The sequence below is a fragment of the Lithobates pipiens genome, unplaced genomic scaffold, assembly GCF_037356315.1.
Source record: "Lithobates pipiens isolate NorthernLeopardFrog02 unplaced genomic scaffold, aLitPip1_a1.2 Scaffold_23, whole genome shotgun sequence".
In the NCBI taxonomy this organism is placed as follows: Eukaryota; Metazoa; Chordata; class Amphibia; order Anura; family Ranidae; genus Lithobates; species Lithobates pipiens.
The window spans coordinates 311231174-311253230 of NW_027507785.1; the positions used below are offsets into that span (position 1 = coordinate 311231174).

The following is a 22057-nucleotide window of genomic DNA, read 5'->3' on the forward strand; positions in this document are numbered from 1 at the left end:
AGCATAAGGTTAAACTCTTGGGGTACCAACTACTATTAGGGCGGAGACAACAAATCCGGCAAAGTTGAATGGACTCCGATTCATTGACTTATGAATGGCAGATTCCACCTGTGGCTTCTCACACAGCCGGGAAAAAAAAAAAAAAAAAAAAAAAAAAAAGGGGGGGGGGGGGGGGTGCACCTCTACGCCATCATTTGGATATGACGTACAATTCTAGAAATGTGTGGACTTTGCTCCTGAGCCTCGGATTCCTCCCTGGTGGGACAGAGAAGTATGCAGGCGGCATTCCGTTACTATCAACTTACAAAAAGGGAGTGACGTCCATTCCTGGCTTTGTGATCCAAAGACATAGTAACCCACAACAACAATCCCCTCTCTGGTCCAGCCCTGGAATGCAAGCTTGCGGAACCCGCCCAGCCCCCCCCCCCCCCCCTCCTCCTTTCATCCTCCCCGAGAGACAGAGAATGTCACCTACGTTGATTAGAATACAATGCAGGTCGGCAGGTTCTCCCGGCTTGTCAGAGCCGCCCAGGATCTCAGCCAGCCGGCTCATGTTGCTCACTCTCAGGATGTTGATGTCATTCTCGCAGCAGAATGCCTGGATCAGAGTGAAGTGAATTTGTAGAGCGACATCCTGGTCTTCTGTTTCATCTGTGGCCAGCAGACAAAGAACCACATTGTCCGGGTCCCTGCAACACAACAAACACATGGCAGGGGTTAGAACACACCGAGGCACAACCAGGGAAAGCAGACAAGACAGGAGAGCTGGGGGGGGGGGGGGGGGGGCAGCCACCTCTGCAGGTGCCCTTTAAAAATGCCAGTTGCCTGGCTGTCTAGGGTAGACCTGGGGTTATCATGCAGAATTTTTACTGCTACCTTTGCATTACTGTAACCTTCCATCTAATGCTCTATTATATTATACAAGATTTATATATTATTCAGGATAATAATAATAATAATAATAATAATAATAATAATAATAATATAAATCCTGAATTATTATTATGGATTTATTATTCAGAAATTAAATTATTGTTCAGTAATACATAAATCCTGAATAATAATAATAATAATAATAATAATAATAATAATAATAATAATAAGGATTTATGTATTATTAATCAGGGTTTAAATAGTAATATATAAATCATAATATAACATTTAGGATTTTATTTTATTTTATTATTATCCTGAATAATATACAAATCCTGTATAATAATAATGTATATTAAAATCCTGAATAATACATAAATCCATTATTATTATTATTATTATGAATAATAATAAATGTATGTATTATTCAGGATTTTAATATACATTATTATACAGGATTTATATAATATTTAGGATAATAAATAAAAAAATCTTAAATATTATATTAGGATTTATATATTATTACTATTTAAACCCTGATTAATATATAAATCATGTATAATATTATTATTATTATATAATTATTAAATAAATCCTGAATAATATTTTATACAGGATTCATACATTATTCTTCAGGGTTATAATAATAATAAAATATTATACAGAATTAATATTCTGTATAATATATTATTTAGGATGTATATAATAATAATAATAATAATAATAATAATAATAATAATAATAATAATAATAATAATAATAATAATAATAATAAATAACCCCTGAATAATATTATACAGGATAACAACAACAATAATTTATATATTAATTAATAATCAGGATTTATACATAATCATAAGCAGAATGTTATACATAGCATTAGTTGGGACTACCTATGCCCCCCCCCCCCCCCCCCACGAAACACCAATGTCAGCAGCTGGAAGCCCACATGTCCCCAAAAGCAGAAAGCTGCAGAAATGAAGTCTCCGTGCACAGAGAGGGATATTATTATGGGATGTACTTACACATTCAGTAGTTTGGCAGCTTCGTACACCCCGATGGTGATGGTCCTCTGCACTTTGGCTTTGTTCAGCACCTCCTCCAATGCGGTGCCCACACTGTCCATCCTGCAATGACAGGTCCTCATTAGCTACATTCCACAAAGACCGACCAATACTGAATCACAGCAAGAACCCCACACAGCCACCGGGCATCACCAATCACAGCCACCGGGCATCACCAATCACAGCCACCGGGCATCACCAATCACAGCCACCGGGCATCACCAATCACAGCCACCAACTTGGGGGGTTTCAACTTGACCCAGACAGCGACTCCCCTCAGTTCTTCAGCTCCCCCTGCAGGGTCAGACCCTTGTTCTGTACCAGCCCCCCAAATATGCAATACAAATGTGGCACCCCAAACAAGCACATCACCCCACATACACTCTGAGGAGCACCGTGCAAGACTCGCAGACCTCCAGTGATGGAGGAGCCTGGTGCAGCCTCTCCAGCAGATCGGAAAGACCTCCGAGGTCACCCCTGCTACCCTCACCTGACAAAGGGTGACCACCATGCACACCATACCCCATACACGTGTCACAGAGGGGTCACCAACCTCCCATGCAAAAGGTCAGAATAAAAAGGTCCTCAGCCAAGTTGGGAATTTGGAAACCAGCCAGGATTGGTTCACCTGTCACCCTTGTAGACGTCTGATTGCCCCCCCCCCCCCCAGTCTCCTTTGCACTAGTCAGAATGAGGGGTCCCAAACCTCTCTTGCAGAAGTCAATATGGGGGACTCTCTTGCATTAGAGATATTGGGGTCACCAGTGACCTTTTTTAGAAGTCACATTAGGGCCCCCAGCCTCCCTTTCAGAAGTCAGAGTGGAGCCCCCAGCCTCCTTTGCATTAGTTACTGAGGTCACCTTTGTATCAGAGTGGGGTCCCCAGGATCCTATGTATAAATGACAGTGGGGCCCCCCCCCAGCACTCCTTTGCATTACTCAGAATGGGGTCACTCTTGTAGAAGTCAAATTGGAGCCCCAAGTCTCCCTTCCATTAGTCAGAATGGGGGTTTCAAATCTCTTGCATTAGTCATTTTGGGGTCACATAAGGAGCCCCCCGGTTTCCTTTGCATTAGTTACTGGGGTCCTCCTTTACATTAGCCAGGGTGGGGGGCATAAGTCACCCCTGTGAAAGTCAAATGCCCCTAGCCTCTTTTGCATTAGTTAATAGACGTCATGTTGGGGCCCCCCCAGTCCCCTATGCAGAAGTCATGTTGGGGACCCCCCCATCCCCTATGCAGAAGTCACGTTGGGGACCCCCCGGCCCCTATGCAGAAGTCATGATGGGGCTCCCAGTCTCCTATAGAAAAGTCCCAGTGGGGCCCCCAGTCTGCAATGCAGAAGTCATGGTGGGGCCCCCAGTCTCCAATGCAGAAGTCATGCTGGGGCCCCAAGTCTCTCATGCAGAAGTCATATTGGGGTCTCCTGTTGAAAAGTCCCAGTGGGGCCCCCAGGCTCTCTTGCAGTGGTGCTCCTCTCGCTCCCATCCAGCACACACACAGCTCGCCCATGCTGTCCTTACTTTCCACGGCTCTGCTCCCCGCTCAGCTCCTCCAGTGTCATATTGCAGCTCTCAGTCCTCGGTGATCCCTTGTCTCCCTTGTGTGTGTCTCTCTGGTTTCTCTTCTCTATCTCAGCTCTCCGGACTCTCTGACTCACCCCCGGCGCGTACCCGTCTTCTAGAGCAAAGCGATCTCATTAGCATGCCGCCTCTCATTGGTGCACCCGATCGGCGGCCCCGCCTCCTCACTACAACCTCGTGATTGGCCCGGGCGCGGGATGAGGGGCGGCGCTTCTGTGGGGCAGACGGTTGCCAAGGCGATGGAGGGGAACTGGCGCTGTAACCCCTTCGTTCCTGCAGCCACCTGAGTTGCATTGGATGTGTGCGGTGTCCCCGCCCCCCCCCCCATCACTGCAATGTCCGATCACCCCACATATGGGATCAGATCTGCACACAACCGATCATATCGGTGGGAACTGATTTCTAATATAATGTATGGATGAACAAATTTATCATTGGATTCTCCTAGGATCAGAGCCCAGCCTTTCCTCTTCCTCCCCAGCTGCCTTGGCTTTAATTGCATTTATTATTATTATTGTTTGCTGCAGCCTGGGTGCCTTCACCCTCCATTCTATCATCATCTCCCGCTCACCTGGATACCCCCAGCGCTCTGCAATGCCTCTGACTCCTAACAACCAATCAGAGAGCAGCATTCTGTGTCACTAGTCAGACTGGGGGGAGAACTGGATCCTGATTGGCTGCTGTGGGGTGGTGCTCAGTGCCCATTGGACCGTACACTTGTGAAATAAAGGTCACAGAGTTGAATAAAAGTCCTGATCACCCCCCTCAGCATGCCAACAATGGGAAGAGATGGAAACCAATAAAATCTCAGAAAAGCTTCAACTTGGTAATGAGAGATCAAAAAGTCATTTTTAGGGCTCATTTACATAGGCAGCTGGGGGGTGCAGTAATAGCAGGCGGTTTAGCCACAGTTTTACCCCCCCACCACCACCACCACCCACCTAAAGAAAAACGCACAGCAGATTACAATCAAAGCATGGCAGCAAAATTGGAAGTGTGTGGGACCAGGACAAAGGGTGGGCAGGAGGGACACTGTAGTATCATGTGAATTGGGGGCACCAGAAGGAGGTTGGGTGGGGGGAATTGGGGGGTGCCAGCGGATAAGAATTGTTCTAGGAGGGTACATTTGGGGAGGTGTGGTAGGGGTGGTGATTTGAGGGAATTTGTGTTGAGATGGGGGCAGATCTGTACTAGGAGGGGGATTTTGGGGGGTTTGTGCTAGGAAATGGAGGTGGGATTGGGGGGGGGGGGATTTGTGCTAGGAGGGGATTCTTTTGGGGGGGGGGTTGGTTGTGCTGTGAGTGAATTTGTTTTTTTTTGGGGGGGGGTTGTGCTAGGAGGGGATTTTTGGGGGGGGGATTTGTGCTAGCAGGGATGATTTGGGGTATGTCTGCTAGGAGGAGAAATCTGGGGGGGGATTTGTGCTGGGTCGGGGGATTTGGAATGGGGGAGAGAATTTGTAGGGGGGCTGAGGGGGGGGGTGAAGCTGTGCGCATCATGTAGGTCAGTGTAATGGTCAATGTGCGTCAGGTAGGTCAGTGTAATGGTCAGTGTGTGTCAGGTAGGTCAATGTGGGTCAGTGTAATGGTCAATGTGTGTCAGGTAGGTCAGTGTGCGTCAGGTAGGTCAGTGTAATGGTCAGTGTGTGTCAGGTAGGTCAATGTGTGTCAGGTAGGTCAGTGTGGGTCAGTGTAATGGTAAATGTGCATCAGGTAGGTCAGTGTAATGGTCAGTGTGCGTCAGGTAGGTCAGTGTAATAGTCAGTGTGTGTCAGGTAGGTCAGTGTAATGGTCAGTGTGTGTCAGGTAGGTCAATGTGGGTCAGTGTAATGGTCAATGTGCGTCAGGTAGGTCAGTGTAATGGTCAGTGTGTGTCAGGTAGGTCAATGTGGGTCAGTGTAATGGTCAATGTGTGTCAGGTAGGTCAGTGTGCGTCAGGTAGGTCAGTGTAATGGTCAGTGTGTGTCAGGTAGGTCAATGTGTGTCAGGTAGGTCAGTGTGGGTCAGTGTAATGGTAAATGTGCATCAGGTAGGTCAGTGTAATGGTCAGTGTGCGTCAGGTAGGTCAGTGTAATAGTCAGTGTGTGTCAGGTAGGTCAGTGTAATGGTCAGTGTGTGTCAGGTAGGTCAATGTGGGTCAGTGTAATGGTCAATGTGCGTCAGGTAGGTCAGTGTGCGTCAGATAGGTCAGTTTTTAGTAGTTAGCACTGATGGGCCAGGCAGCAGCCAGCAAGTGAGCTTCCCCCGACCCCCCTTCCCACCACACACAAAATCCCCCTCCCCCCCCCGGTGCCCCTCTGAACACTTCAATCGCTTCTGGTGTCTATGTATCTGGGGAGTTTGTAAAATGCGTTAAAAAAGAAACACGCAAAAAGGCCTTGTTCACACAGGCGTACTACAGTGCACAACCTGTGTGAGGGTCATGTTTACCCACATGGGGGTTGTACAAGTGTTCCGAGCATCCCTGTACAGGTAGTCCATCAGGAATCAATGGCTGTGCCTGGGCAGTGTACCCATCTCAATATATGACATCCGTGTGTGTGTGTGTGTGTGTGTGTGTGTGTGTGTGTGTGTGTGTGTGTGTGTGTGTGTGTGTAGTATAGTATCATACAGTATAGTACAGTACAGTTCAGTAGAGTACAGTATAGTATCACACAGTATAGTATAGTACAGTATATATAGTATAGTATACTGAAGTATAGTACAGCACAGTATAGTATCATACAGTATAGTATCATACAGATTAGTATCATACAGTATAGTATCGTATAGTACAGTATAGTACGCCCCATGTGAACAAGGCCAAATTTGACAGCCATGATGATGCACAGCCCTGAACGCACACTGTCTGTGTTTGGGGCCGTGTAACCACACGAACGTCAAATTGGGAGCAGCAGCTGTGTCCATGCAGCTGCTGCATCCCAACAGGTAAGTGTGCCGTAATTTCCATATAGAGGAATGGAACCCTGACAGGTAAGTGTGCCATAATGTCATTGAATAAAAGCAGCCGGAAACCCCATACTATCAAGCGTATTTATTTTCAAGCCTTCACAGTGATTACAGTCAGCAGCAGACTAGTTTCGGCGATAAGCCTTGTTCACAGCACTCATTATGTGCCATAATGTCCATATATAGAGGAATGAAAGCCTGACAGGTAAGTGTGCCATGTTGTCCATATATAGAGGAATGGAACCCTGACAGGTAAGTGTGCCATGTTGTCCATATATAGAGGAATGGAACCCTGACAGGTAAGTGTGCCATGTTGTCCATATGGAGGGACGGAACACTGACAGGTAAGTGTGCCATGTTGTCCATATGGAGGGACGGAACCCTGACAGGTAAGTGTTCCATGTTGTCCATATGAAGGGACGGAACTAGGGTTGCCACCTGTTCGGGATTCACCCGGACAGTTCGGGTTTGGAATCATGTGTCCAGGTTTCAAGCTACTTGAAACCCGGACACATTATTCAGAATGGACTATGGCCTCCCAGCAGGGTTTCTGGCTGCAGTTGTCTAAGTTGACAATGTCTGTTACAATTTTTTCACACTGCCCAAAGCCAGCACTAACAATCCCCCCCTACACACACACACATACACACAGGAGAGGAGAGAGGGCTCAATCTCCTCTTCTTCCTCCCGCCCCTACCCCTCTGTGTCTGCCCATACTCCAATCCCTGGCGCTGTGCCTCAGAAAAGGAAAGTGGGGGGGGCTGGAAATTTGAAGTCCAGCAGCCTTAGATACATCTGGATGAGAGGTGCCAAGGCGTGAGTGAGCTCACCATCCATCCCTGTCTGTGACTAAAGTCTCCCCCTTCTCTCTCCTGCCTCTGAGTGAGTACACTAAGGTAAATCAGAGTTCTCAGAGCACCCCCTTATATCAGAGTTCCCCTTTACACCAGAGTCCACAGTGTTCCCCCTTACATCAGAGTCCTCACTGTGCATCAGAGTTCTCAGTGTTCCCCCTTAAATAAGGGTTCCCAGAGCATCGCTTATGTTAGAGCCCCCAGAATTCTCCCTTACATCAGAGTCTGCAGAGTCCCTTCTTACAGTGTAAGGGAACTCTGCAGATTCAGATGTAAAAGGGGAACTCTGTGAACTCTGATGTAAAGGGGGACTCTTGTGATTAACTTCATATGATTAGAAATGTTATTTACCATAAATGCAAAATATAGAGTTTATGCTATAAAAAAAAAATTTCTGTGTGCCGCTAAAGTGTTCAGGTTTGACTTGAAGAAAAGGTGGCAACCCTAGACGGAACCCTGACAGGTAAGTGTGCCATGTTGTCCATATGGAGGGACGGAACACTGACAGGTAAGTGTGCCATGTTGTCCATATGGAGGGACGGAACCCTGACAGGTAAGTGTGCCATGTTGTCCATATGGAGGGACGGAACCCTGACAGGTAAGTGTGCCATGTTGTCCATATGGAGGGACGGAACACTGACAGGTAAGTGTGCCATGTTTTCCATATGGAGGGACGGAACCCTGATAGGTAAGTGTGCCATGTTGTCCATATGGTGCCCCAGATGAGTTCCCCCCCACCTCATGCGGAATTGATTTCATCCTGGTAGGCTCCTTGCACACGGAACGCCTATCCCCTCCACCGTGCGTCCAATCCTGACATTTTAATGCAGCGTCCAGGGACCAGAAATCCCTCATTCTGGGGGGCTTGCACCCCTAAATGCTCAGAACCCTGGAGGAGCCCTCAGGACAACGTCCAGGCGCAGGGTATACAGGCTGCAGGCAGCGGGTTCTGTGCCTCCTGGATGCAATAAAACGCCAGGATTGGATGCACTGCGGGCGTGTAGCGTTATGGTGGCGTATTACACAAGGTAATAATGGTTGCACCGACCCGGAACATGCATGCCGATAAGGAAGTCAGAGAAAAGTCAGAACTCCCCATCTGCAGGTTTGTTTACCTCAGAAAGTTCTGACAACACAGAATCAGCATGAGAGCCAGGCAACCAGCATTTCCTTCCCACGGCCCAGCAATGTTTTGTGGGTGTGTGTGCTTTATATGAGCAGGGACAGTTATGCAGCCTGGGACTGTCCTGATATCAGGGACTGTTTGTTGTCATTCACTCTGCAGGGACTTGGCTGCTTATTGCCTGTCACATTATGCAACCTGTACCCCGCCACTGGTGTGTGAGCGCCCTGCGGGCATGCCGGGACAAGTGTCCGCCATTTTATTCATAACTGGGACAATCTGAGCTCATTTCCATCCAATTCACACTTTGACCATTGAAGTGTCCCGCACTGAGGAGAACAAGCGCGGGCAAAGCACGGCCTGTGACGTCAGCCCACCAGGGGGGCGGACCCCTTAGGCAGGCTGTTGCCATGGTGAGCCGGCTGACTGGAAGCCGCGTGGATCCCTGGGCTGGGAATGCAGCATGCCGGTCACGTGCCTCCACTCAGCTGTCAATCACAGAGCCGCGCCTACCCGAACCATGTGACCGCGCTGAACTTCACCCGAGCTGCTGCAGAACCTCTTCCCTGACAGCTTGTGGAATAGATTTATCATTTGCTTTAATAAATAATTCATTAAATAAAATATCCATAAATCAATTGAATAAATACATTATTGATTAAATAAAACATAAATCAATAAAAATAATTTAAATAAATTCAATAAATATATTATCGATTAAATAAAAAAAAGAATAAATAAAAAAATAATTTAAATCAATTAAATAATTTATCGAATAAATAAAATATAGATCAATTAAAAAAGAATTTAAATCAATTGCATAAATAAATTATCGATTACTTAAAGTATAAATTAATAAAAATAATTTAAATCAATTGAATGATAGATTTATCATTTGCTTTAATAAATAATTAATTCATTAAATAAAATATCCATTAATAAAAAATAAATTGAATAAATACATTATTGATTAAATAAAACATAAGTCAATACATTTTTTAAATAAATATATTATCGATTAAATAAAATATAAATCAATAAAAATAATAAATAAAAATAATAAAAATAATTTATATATTAAATAAAATATAAATCAATTAAAATAATAAATAAAATACATTTAAATCAATTGAATAAATAAATTATTAGTTAAATAAAATATAAATCAATAAAAATAATTTAAATAAATTTGAATGATAGATTTATCATTTGCTTTAATAAATAAATTGAATAAATACATTATCGATTAAATGAAACATAAATCTATATAAATATAAATAATTAAATAAATTGAATAAATACATTATCGATTAAATAAAATATAAATCAATATGAATAAAAATAATTAAAATAAATTGAATACATACATTATCGATTAAATAAAATATAAATCAATATAAATAAAAATAATTAAATACATTTAATAAATTATTGCTTAAGTAAAATATAAATCAATAAAAATCATAAATTAATTACACTTTAATAACTTGAATAAATAAATTATCAATTAAATAAAATATAAACTAATAAAAATAATAAATAAATATAATTGTAATAAATTGAATAAATACATTACCCATTAAATAAAATATAAATCAATATAAATAATTATTGCTTAAGTAAAATATAAATCTATAAAAATCATAAATGAATTACACTTTAATAACTTGAATAAAGAATTTATCAATTAAATAAAATATAAACCAATAAAAATAATAAATAAATATAATTGTAATAAATTGAATAAATACATTACCCATTAAATAAAATATAAATCAATATAAATAAAAAATAATTTAAATAAATTGAATGAATTGATTGATTAAATAAAATATAAATCAATAAAAATAATAAATAAAAAGTATTTAAATACATTTAATAAATACAATTATTGATTATATAAAATATAAATAAATCAATCAATAAAAATAATTGAAATGCATTTAATATATAATGGGTTAAATTAAATATAAATAAATCAATAAAAATAATAAATAAAGAGAATTAAAAAAAAAGGTAATACATACATTATTGATTAAATAAAATATAAATAAATCACTTTTTTTTATCGTAATTCAAAAAACACAATATATAACCCAATTTTTTTGTAAAATATAAAAAGATAATGTTACACGAGTAAATTTGCACCAAACATGTCATGCTTTTAAATTGTGCACGCTCGTGCCGCGGCGGCAAACAACATCAATTTTACTATCCATAGGCGATACTTTAAAAGCCTTTACAGGTTACCAATTAAAAAAAATAAATAAATTGACTTTCTTTTTTTCCCCACAAACAAAGCTTTCTTTTGGTGGTATTTGATCACCTCTGTGGTTTTTATTTTTTGTGCTATAAACAAAAATTTTGAAAAAAAAAAACACAATATTTTTTACTTTTTGCTATAATAAATATCCCAATAAAAAAAAAAAAAAAAAAAAATTCTTCCTCAGTTTTGGCCAATATATATTCTAAATATTTTTGACAACCACCACCACCATCCTACCTTTACACGCATTTTAGCACATTATGGCAAGCAAGCTTACCTTGCAAACAATCTGCTCCTGTGCTGCGGTGTCAGTGATTCTGCCAGTCACGGGCGCTTCTATCTTCTCCAAGTCTTCCTTCCAGGATCTCTTCGGCATTGTTGTGAACTTGGCAAATTGAAAACAATGGATTTTAGCTTGTCGTTTAGCAATGCAGCCCAATGCAGGAGGTGTGAATGGGTGTGAGTGGGCTCTGAATGGACTCAGGGTAAAGAGATGGAGTCACTTGCTTTTCCCCCACCCCCCAACATATTTATAAATTTATTGTGGACCCTTCTCCATTGACCACCAGTACAAAGGGGCCATTTTCTACTGATCACCAATGTATAGGACAGTTATCCACTAGCCAGTAATGTATGGGATACCCATCTACTGACCAGCAATGTTCTCTATTGATCACCAATGTAAGCGGACCCTTCTCCAATGACCACCAATGTGAGAGGGCCCTTTCCCATTGACGACCAATATAAAAGGCCACCAATGTAAAGAGGCTCACTGGAATAATGTAAGAAGGCTCTTCTCTACTGGCCACCTTTGTAAGGGCGACCTTCTCTCCTGGCCACCAATGTAAGGAGACCCTTCTCTACTGGAATAATGTAAGGATGATCTTCTCCACTGTCCACCTTTGTCAGGGGGACCTTCTCTCCTGGCCATCAATGTAAGGAGACCCTTCTCTACTGGAATAATGTAAGAAGGCTCTTCGCTACTGTCCAACTTTGGAATGGGGACCTTCGCTACTGGCCACCAATGTAAGGAGGCCCTTCTCTACTGGAATAATGTAAGAAGGCTCTTCTTTACTGTCCAGTCCACCTTTGTAAGGCAGATCTTCTCTCCTTGCCACCAATGTAAGCAAGCCCTTCAATACTAGAATAATGTAAGAAGGCTCTTCTGTACTGTCCACCTTTATAAGGGGGACCTTCTCTCCTGGCCACCAATGTAAGGAGACCCTTCTCTACTGGAATAATGTAAGGAGGCTCTTCTCTACTGTCCAACTTTGGAATGAGGACCTTCGCTACTGGCCACCAATGTAAGGAGGCCCTTCTCTACTGGAATAATGTAAGAAGGCTCTTCTTTACTGTCTAGTCCACCTTTGTAAGGGAAACCTTCTCTCCTGGCCACCAATGTAAGGTTGCCCTTCTACTGGAATAATGTAAGAAGGCTCTTCTCTACTGTCCAACTTTGTAAGGGGGACCTTCTCTACTGGCCACCAATGTAAGGGAGCCCTTCAATACTAGAATAATGTAAGAAGGCTCTTTTGTACTGTCCGCCTTTATAAGGGGGACCTTCTCTCCTGGCCACCAATGTAAGGAAGTCCTTCAATACTAGAATAATGTAAGAAGGCTCTTCTCTACCGTCCACCTTTGTAAGGGGGACCTTCTCTCCTGGCCATCAATGCAAGGGGCCCTTTCCTACTGGTCACCAATGTAAGGAGGCCCTTCTCTACTGGAATAATGTAAGGAAGGCTCTTCTTTACTGTCCAGTCCACCTTTGTAAGGCAGATCTTCTCTCCTTGCCACCAATGTAAGCAAGCCCTTCAATACTAGAATAATGTAAGAAGGCTCTTCTGTACTGTCCACCTTTATAAGGGGGACCTTCTCTCCTGGCCACCAATGTAAGGAGACCCTTCTCTACTGGAATAATGTAAGGAGGCTCTTCTCTACTGTCCAACTTTGGAATGAGGACCTTCGCTACTGGCCACCAATGTAAGGAGGCCCTTCTCTACTGGAATAATGTAAGAAGGCTCTTCTTTACTGTCTAGTCCACCTTTGTAAGGGAAACCTTCTCTCCTGGCCACCAATGTAAGGTTGCCCTTCTACTGGAATAATGTAAGAAGGCTCTTCTCTACTGTCCAACTTTGTAAGGGGGACCTTCTCTACTGGCCACCAATGTAAGGGAGCCCTTCAATACTAGAATAATGTAAGAAGGCTCTTTTGTACTGTCCGCCTTTATAAGGGGGACCTTCTCTCCTGGCCACCAATGTAAGGAAGTCCTTCAATACTAGAATAATGTAAGAAGGCTCTTCTCTACCGTCCACCTTTGTAAGGGGGACCTTCTCTCCTGGCCATCAATGCAAGGGGCCCTTTCCTACTGGTCACCAATGTAAGGAGGCCCTTCTCTACTGGAATAATGTAAGAAGGCTCTTCTTTACTTTCCACCTTTGTAAGGGGGGCCTTCTCTACTGGCCACCAATGTAAGGAGACCCTTCTCTACTGGAATAATGTAAGAAGGCTCTTCTCTACTGTCCACCTTTGTCAGGGGGACCTTCTCTCCTGGCCATCAATGTAAGGAGGCCCTTCTCTACTGGAATAATGTAAGAAGGCTCTTTTCTACTGTACACCTTTGTAAGGGGAACATTCTCTCCTGGCCACCAATGTAAGGAGGCCCTTCTCTACTGGAATAATGTAAGAAGGCTCTTCGCTACTGTCCAACATTGGAATGGAGACCTTCTCAACTGGCCACCAATGTAAGGAGGCCCTTCTCTACTGGAATAATGTGAGAAGGCTCTTCTCTACTGTCCACCTTTGTAAGGGGGACCTTCTCTCCTGGCCACAAATGTAAGGAGACCCTTCTACTGGAATAATGTAAGAAAGCTCTTCTCTACTGTCCAACTTTGTAAGGGGGACCTTCTCTACTGGCCACCAATGTAAGGAAGCTCTTCAATACTAGAATAATGTAAGAAGGCTCTTCTCTACTGTCCACCTTTATAAGGGGGACCTTCTCTCCTGGCCACCAACGTAAGGAAGCCCTTCAATACTAGAATGATATAAGAAGGCTCTTCTCTACCATCCACCTTTGTAAGGGGGACCTTCTCTCCTGACCATCAATGTAAGGGGCCCTTTCCTACGGGTCACCAATGTAAGGAGGCCCTTCTCTACTGGAATAATGTAAGAAGGCTCTTTTCTACTGTCCACCTTTGTAGTGGAGGACGTTCTCTCATGGCCACCAATGTAAGGAGGCCCTTCTCTACTGGAATAATGTAAAAAGGCTCTTCTCTACTGTCCAACTTTGTAAGGGGGGCCTTCTCTACTGGCCACCAATGTAAGGAGGCCCTTCTACTGGAATAATGTAAGAAGGCTCTTCTCTACTGTCCAGTCCACCTTTGTAAGGGGGACATTCTCTCCTGGCCACCAATGTAAGGAAGCCCTTCAATACTAGAATAATATAAGAAGGCTCTTCTCTACTGTCCACCTTTGTAAGGGGTGACCTTCTCTCCTGGCCACCAATGTAAGGAGGCCCTTCTACTGGAATAATGTAAGAAGGCTCTTCTCTACTGTCCAGTCCACCTTTGTAAGGGGGACCTTCTCTCCTGGCCACCAATGTAAGGAAGCCCTTCAATACTAGAATAATATAAGAAGGCTCTTCTCTACCGTCCACCTTTGTAAGGGGGACCTTCTCTCCTGGCCACCAATGTAAGGAGGCCCTTCTACTGGAATAATGTAAGAATGCTCTTCTCTACTGTCCAACTTTGTAAGGGGGACCTTCTCTACTGACCATCAATGTAAGGGGCCCTTTCCTACTGGTCACCAATGTAAGATGGCCTTTCACTTATACCTATGCAAGGAGGCATACTTATCAATGACCACCAATGGAAGAATGGCTGACGGCGTTTGTTGCCATTGTTATTAGTTTCATTCCAATTTCCTGCTTATTACTGAAAATTATTTTGCGGTATAAAAAGAAAGTAAGTATGAAAAAATTACCTGCCATGGGTGCCAGGTACCCTAGGTAAACAAGTGCACCCAAAGGAGCTAAAAATGATCTCTAGGGTTCCTCTGTGATAGAAGCATTGAGAAAATCTGCCATAGACCATTTCACGTTGGCCGACACCTCCATGAGCAGGAACACTTTGTTCTGCAAAATGGGGAGGAGGGAGCTGTGCAGGCGCAAGCATACTTCTGGGTAAACATTTTTCGGTTGTGTGGAAAAACCCACCCTGGTGGTTGATCATTTCCCACAATCATATACAGATATAAATGCTTCCCAGACCTGGCCGTTTACGGGAGAACATCCCCACATCCCCATATATTTAGGTGACTAACCAACCATACCTCCCGTTTATGATATCTGCAGAACTTAGGTCAGGCAAACACCTGCTGTGCACATTTTTCAAAATATGCAATCTTTATGTGTATAGACGGCATACATCCAGGGCTGAGCATGTGACATAAAAAAGAGTTTCTCAGACTTCAACCCTTCAGTTGCTTTATGTAGTCCAGATGGTGTTTGTACAGGAAACCAGGAAGTAAAAAACATGGTTTTTGATTAATATACACTTAGAAATGTGGTCTTTTCAGACTGAAATTTTATCACAAGATCATTCCAAAGAACTCGAACAATGGAATTCCGAGACTTTCACTTCCTTGCTATGGTAAGAACACCCTTGTGTTGTGAATGTCTTATATGGTTGCTTGGATGGATGCTGGCAATGCAACATGGCTGAGGCATCACACACAAATGTGTCACCCAGTATGACAAATACAGTTTGTATGCACGAAAGATGAGATAAGAGAAGGAGTCCAGAGAGCGACAATAAAAAAAAAAAAAAAAAAAAGGTTAAAGATCCCAGGGATAAATATATCCTGAGAGATGCAGGAACTTAAAGGAGATCTCCGGTCACAGCATACACTTTCATTTTATATCAGCATGGTATTAGCAATGCAAACAATAGTTATATTTGACAATCCAATATAAGATAGATTACTTGAAAAATCTATTTCTTACCAGGCCATCTCTTTCCACAGCTCCCCTGGATACTTTGACGCTTCTCCTCTGCTGTTTACTTTCAATATCTAAGGACTACATATCCCATGGTACTGTGCTGCCAGTGATCCAGAGGGGTGTGATTCTATAGCCCCCCCCAGAGATAGCATAAAACGATGTAACTGATAACAGTCAATACAGGAAAGCAAAGGAAGTTATTACAAGATTTGTCAGTAACATAGAAGTGTCTCTCTTAATTAAACATAAATCTACTTTGTGTGCTAAGACCAGTCACCCTGCTCAAGGAGAGAGAGCAGCAGTGACTGGTGGGATGGCCCAGCAGGTTCCACCCTCTACATGCTGACTGAAAAAAACTACAGAAGAGGGCAGAGACAAGACCAGTCACCCTGCACAAGGAGAGAAAACAGCAGTGGCTGGTGGGAGGGTCCAGCAGGCCCCACCCACTACAGGCTGCCTGCAGAAAATGACAGGAGAGGGCGGAGACAAGACCAGTCACCCAGCACAAGGAGACAGAACAGCAGTGAGTGGTGGGAGGGACTGAGCATGCTCCACCCACTACAGGCTGCCTGTAGAAAACTAGATGAGGGGGCGGAGACAAGACCAGTCACCCTGCACAAGGAGAGAGAACATCAGTGACTGGTGGGAGGGACTCAGCAGGCCCCACCCACTACAGGCTGCCTGTTAGGGTTGCCACCTGTCCAGGATTCACCCGGACAGTTCGGGTTTGGAATCATGTGTCCAGGTTTCAGACTGCCTGAAACCCAGACACACTATTCAGACTGGACTATGGCTTCCCAGCAGGGTTGCTGGCTGCAGTTGTCTAAGCTGGGAGTGTCTGTTACACTCTCTCACACTGCCCAATGCCGGCACTAACAACCCCCTCAAACACACAGATGAGAGATGATAGAGGGCTCGATCTGCACCTCTCCTTCTCCCCACCACTACCCCTCTGTGTCTGCCCACACTCCAATCCCTGGCGCTGTGCCTCAGAAAAGGAAAGTTGGGGCCGGAAATTTGAAGTCCAGCAGCCTCAGATACATCTGGATGAGAGGTGCTGACTGCCAAGGGGTGAGTGAGCTCACCATCCATCCCTGTCTGTGACTGAAGTCTCTCCTTTTTCTCTTCTCTGAGTGAGTACACTAAGGTAAATCAGGGTTCTCAGAGCACCCCTTACATCAGAGTTCCCCTTAACACCAAAGGCCACAGTGTTCTCCCTTACATCAGAGTCCTCTCCGTACATCAGAGTTCTCAGTGTTCCCCCTTAAATCAGGGTTCCCAGAGCATCCCTTATGTCAGAGTTCCCAGAGTTCTCCCTTACATCAGAGCTTGCAGAGTCCCCCCTTATAGTGAAAGGGAACTCTGCGAGTTCAGATGTAAAGGGGAACTCTGTGGACTCTGGTGTAAAGGGGGACTCTTGTTATTAACTTCATATGATTAGAAATGTTGTTTAATAGCAAAATATATGTATAGTTCATACTATAAAAAAATTTGAGTGTGCGCTGCTAAAGTGTTTGGGTTTGACTTGAAGAAAAGGTGGCAACCCTACTGCCTGTAGAAAAGGACACAAGGGGGCGGAGACAAGACCAGTCACCCTGCACAAGGAGAGAACAGCAGTGACAGGTGGGAGGGACTCAGCAGGCTCCACCCATCACAGGCTGCCTGCAGAAAACTGCAGGAGAGGGCGGAGACAAGACCAGTCACCCTGCACAACAGGGAAACTCTCAGACTGGATTACTGCACAGATCTGGAAGAAATACATGACAATGACATGTAAACTTGATTATATTGTTATTGATTGTTGAAAATATTATCATGTATTGATTATGTGTATATTTTCATAGTTTGACTACTCACCTCCACCATCCAAGAGCACAGGGTCCAAAGGAACCATTTAAAGCGAAACACGTGAACCTCTCTTCTCTTGGTTAATCCTCTGGGGACTCAAGCAAGAACTGAGTAGTACATATTGTTATGTTGGACCTCCAGTACACAGGGGAGCTTAAAGCGGACCTCCACCCTAAAGTGGAAGGTCCGCTTATCTGATCCCTCCCCCCTCCGATGCCACAATTGGCACCTTTCAGGGGGGAGGGGGGTGCAGATACCTGGATAATCCAGGTATCTGCACCCACTTCCGGGACAAGCTAGCCACAGATGCCCCGCCCCCTGTTGTGTTCTGGGAAACACACAGTTTCCAGGACACAGCGGGGACCAGTGGAGACGCGCAGTTCCACTTGCGCATGTGCAGTAGGGAACCGGGCAGTGAAGCCGCAATGCTTCACTTCCGGATTCCCTGACAGAGGATGGCGGTGGGGGCAGCGGAAAGACGAGCGATTGCTCATCATCTGCCGCCGACATTGCTGGACCCCGGGACAGGTGAGTGCCCATTTATTAAAAGTCAGCAGCTGCAATATTTGTAGCTGCTGGCTTTTAATTTTTTTTTTTTTAAAGGTGCAGAACCACTTTAAAGAACGTGCAGTAATTTTTTAAATATGTGTAATAATAAACTTTGTATAAACATTTTTACACTGATGATATTGTTGTATGGTCTGTCCGATCTGTACCTGTAAAGTCCGATCACAAAATTTTGGTCTTAGCTATCTGGAAGAAATACACAAAGGACACAAGGATTTAAGAAGAATACACATGGCTATTGACAATATTTGCTGGTTCCGGAGTCCAGCTTTAAGGCTGGATTCACACCTATAGCATTTTTAGTGCTTTTTTGCATTTTGCAGATTTGCACTGCAGTCCATTTGACATGGTTTTCTATGGAACACGTTCTGTAGTGCAAATCTGCACAATACAAAAAGCACCAAATATGCATAGGTGTGCTAAGACCTATGCATATTTGGCCTAACAGATCACCAGTTGTTCCATTGTCTCTATTTTCCCAGTGATCGGTTACAATGTACTTGTTTTAGTATAACAATTCATGCTCCGCCTCACTTTTTATCAGCATGCCCTCTAGTCTGGGTGGAACTTTTTCATCTAGTATAGCAAAGAAGGGGGTCAAGGTCACAGCTCTTTGGGTGATTTCACTTTCCATAGGAAACCGCGCCGCACAACAGAGCCGACCGACTGGCACATGACGGGATAAAAATCACACTTCTATGGAGTGGAAAATAAACACTGATTATTGCTTTTACACCTCAGAGGGCAAGTCAGGTGATGGGTGGCTCGGGTTATGGAGGGATCAGTAATATTCCATTTTAATATTCCATTCCTATTATACTGCAATATACAGTAGATATTTTTTTATCTATATTATAATATAATATTATTTATTTATTTAATTATTTTATTTTAGATTATATTATTATATTATATATTATACTCTTATCATCTTCTCCTGCCCCAAGTGTTTATAAATGAACTTCCGTGCATTAAAGCTGAGCCCCAGGCAAACAGCTAAATACACAGGTGACATACATATATACCGGTAGTAGCTTTTTTACTTTTCAAAAGGTTTATTATTCTGCCCAACCTGTTCTGAAATTTACACAGCTCTTCCACAAAGCACAGGCAATGGCAAGGCGGGAGACCTGATTTTTCTCTGATGCAGTTCAGTAACACTTATGCCACGTACACACGATCAAACAATCGGGTGGAAAAGTCCGGCAAACTGAAGTCCGCCAGACAATCCCCCCGTGTGTAGCCTCCGGCATACTTTTTTGACCCGAAAGTAGGGCGGACTTAGAATGTAGTTTTGCACTCCAATCTTCCCGCCGGACTCGCATTTCGGCGGACAATCCGGCCGTGTGTATGCCAGTCCGCCGTACTTTTGAAATGAGTGGACTTTTCCCGCCCGGAGAAAAGTCCGCTCATTTCGAGCGGGTCTCCAGGTAGGCGGGGCCCGCGAAAGAGACGCCGCCGGCCCCGCCCCCTGGTATGGACTTAAAGGGGAACCCCAACGCCGAAAAAAATTGGCGTGGGGGTCCCCCCAAAGTACACAACAGACCCTTGTCCGAGCACGCTACCTGGCCGGCCAGGAAAGGGGGGGCGAGCGAACGCCCCCCTCCTGAGCCGTACCAGGCCACGTGCCCTCAACATGGGGGTGCCTTGGGGAAGGGGGGGCCGCGTGGCCCCCCCCACCCCAAAGCACCTTGTCCCCATGTTGATGAGGACAAGGGCCTCTTCCCGACAACCCTGGCCATTGGTTGTCGGGGTCTGCGGGCGGGGGGCTTATCGGAATCCGGGAGCCCCCTTTAATAAGGGGGCCCCGGATACCGGCCCCCTACCCTATGTGAATGAGTATGGGCTACCCATTCACCTGTAAAAGAAAAGTACAAAAAAAACGTAGCGTGCTCGGACAAGGGTCTGATGTGGACCTGGGGGGACCCCCACGCCGATTTTTTTCGGCGTTGGGGTTCCCCTTTAAGTCCATACCAGGCGGCGGGGCCAGCGACGTATCCTTCGCAGGCCCCGCCTACCTGGAGACGCGCTCGAAATGAGCGGACTTTCCTCCGCGTGTGTGGGCGAGTCCGTTCATTTCAAAAGTAGGGCGGATAGTACGGCGGACTTAGTACGCCGTATTAGTCCGCTGAAAAAGTGCCGTGTGTGGGCAAGTAGCCCGTTCGGAAAGTCCGACGGACAGTCTGGCGGGAAGTCCGCCAGACTAAGTACGTCGGACAGTCGGCTACGTGTGTACGCGGCTTTACAGGTCTTGTCCCTCCCCCATCCTCAAAGTGTCAAAAGGAATATTGGGGTTTATATATTTTTTCATTATACACTCTTAGCCCTTGTACACACGGTCGGACATTCTGCCAACCAAATCCGTCGGATCTTGTCCGAAACTGTTGCATACACACGGTCGGACTAAGTTGTCGAAAAATCCGATCATTCAGAATGTGATGACGTAATTTCGTTACGATGGGACTACGTTCAGGCTAGTAGCCAATAGCTTTGATGTAGGAATGTGATCTGAGCATGCGTGGCACTTGGTCCGATCAAAATTCTCTACACATGATCGGAGTATGTCCGATCAAACCAGTTGGTCGGAAAATATTTCCAACATGTTGGAAAATTGGGTCTGACGGATATTCCCACGGAATCAGTCCGATGCATACCACACACAGTCGGATTATCCGACAACACGGTCCGATAGGACACATTCCGACGGATTCTCCGACCGTGTGTACAAGGGCTTAAAGCAGTTGTAAACCCATTACAACCACTTTAACCTACAGGTAAGCCTAGATAAAGGCTTACCTGTATGTGCAAGAAATATCTCCCAAACCTAAAAGGTTTAGGAGATATTTTCAGAAATAGCGGCACCAGACATCGGGCACAGGCGCACTGAGCGTGCCATTAGTGGCGGCACCAGCGCGCATGTGCGGGACTGACGTCATCGCAGCTCTGGCCAGTCACAGCGTTGGAGCCGCAATACCCGGAAGTCACTCCAGGATAGATGGTGGCATGGGAGGAGGCGAACGAGAGCCGATGCGGGGGCTTCGCTCTCAGGTAAGTAATTCATAATGAGCTTTGCTTGCTTTGCATACTAGCTCATTATGCCTTTGTCTTGCAGGGTGTATTTTTTTTTCAGAGGCTTTACTTCCTCTTTATTCTCCCTTGTCTTGAGCATTATTCAAAGCCTTATGCCGCGTACACACGGGCGGACTGTATGGCCTACTTAGTCAGTCGAAACACATTTCAGCGGACAGTCCGCTCGTGTGTGGGCTTCAGCGGACTTTTTCAGCGTGCAGTCTGGCGTACTAAGTATTTCGGAATTTTCGAAATTCTGTCCGTCATACTTTGGTTTCAGCGGACAGTCCGCTCGTCAGTAGGCTAGTTCGACGGACTAAGAATGGCGCATGTTCAGAAAAGATTTACACGGCGGAAGGGTGCTTTGCTGTGTATTGGACTTCCTATTTCTAGTCCCGTCGTACGTGCTGTACACGTCATCGTGCAAGCTTTCGACGGACTGTTTGTTCACCCGTGTGTGGGCAAGTCCGTTTTTTCGAAAGTATGACGGATTGTCCGTCGGATTGTATGACGGACTAAGTAGGCCATACAGTCCGCCCGTGTGTACGCGGCTTTAGGCATGCTTTATGATGATCCAAACCGGACTTACACGGCAGAGACCAGGGCAGCCCGTCCATTACGGGTGCAGGGGCGCTGCCCCCCTATCCATGCGTCTGGCCCCCTAAACTACATTCAGGATGCCAGATACATGGGTTTCAATGGGGGGGGGGGGGAGGGTTGGGTTTGAAGCACGTGATTAGAGCCAGAGGCTCCAAAAGGCTTCAAAAAAGGATGGGCTCAGGGCGCAAGCACTGCACTGAATATTCGCTATGTTCACTCTGAATTCAGACCCGCCCCCCGATTAGCCAAAATGACAAGCAATCCTATT

The 22057-nt window shown here is 44.7% G+C and overlaps 1 protein-coding gene across 1 annotated transcript in view; it reads right to left on the reverse strand.

The window, feature by feature from the left end:
- Positions 1–3612, reverse strand: part of GADD45A (growth arrest and DNA damage inducible alpha) — a 6584-nt gene extending 2972 nt beyond the window's left edge. The window contains exons 1-3 of the mRNA XM_077450508.1: positions 3459–3612; positions 1899–2000; positions 476–689 (exon numbers count right to left, since the gene is read on the reverse strand). Coding sequence (XP_077306634.1) covers positions 476–689; positions 1899–2000; positions 3459–3499 — 357 coding nt within the window. The 5' untranslated portion in view covers positions 3500–3612. The remainder of the gene's footprint in view (positions 1–475; positions 690–1898; positions 2001–3458) is intronic.
- Positions 3613–22057: the final 18445 nt, after the last annotated feature.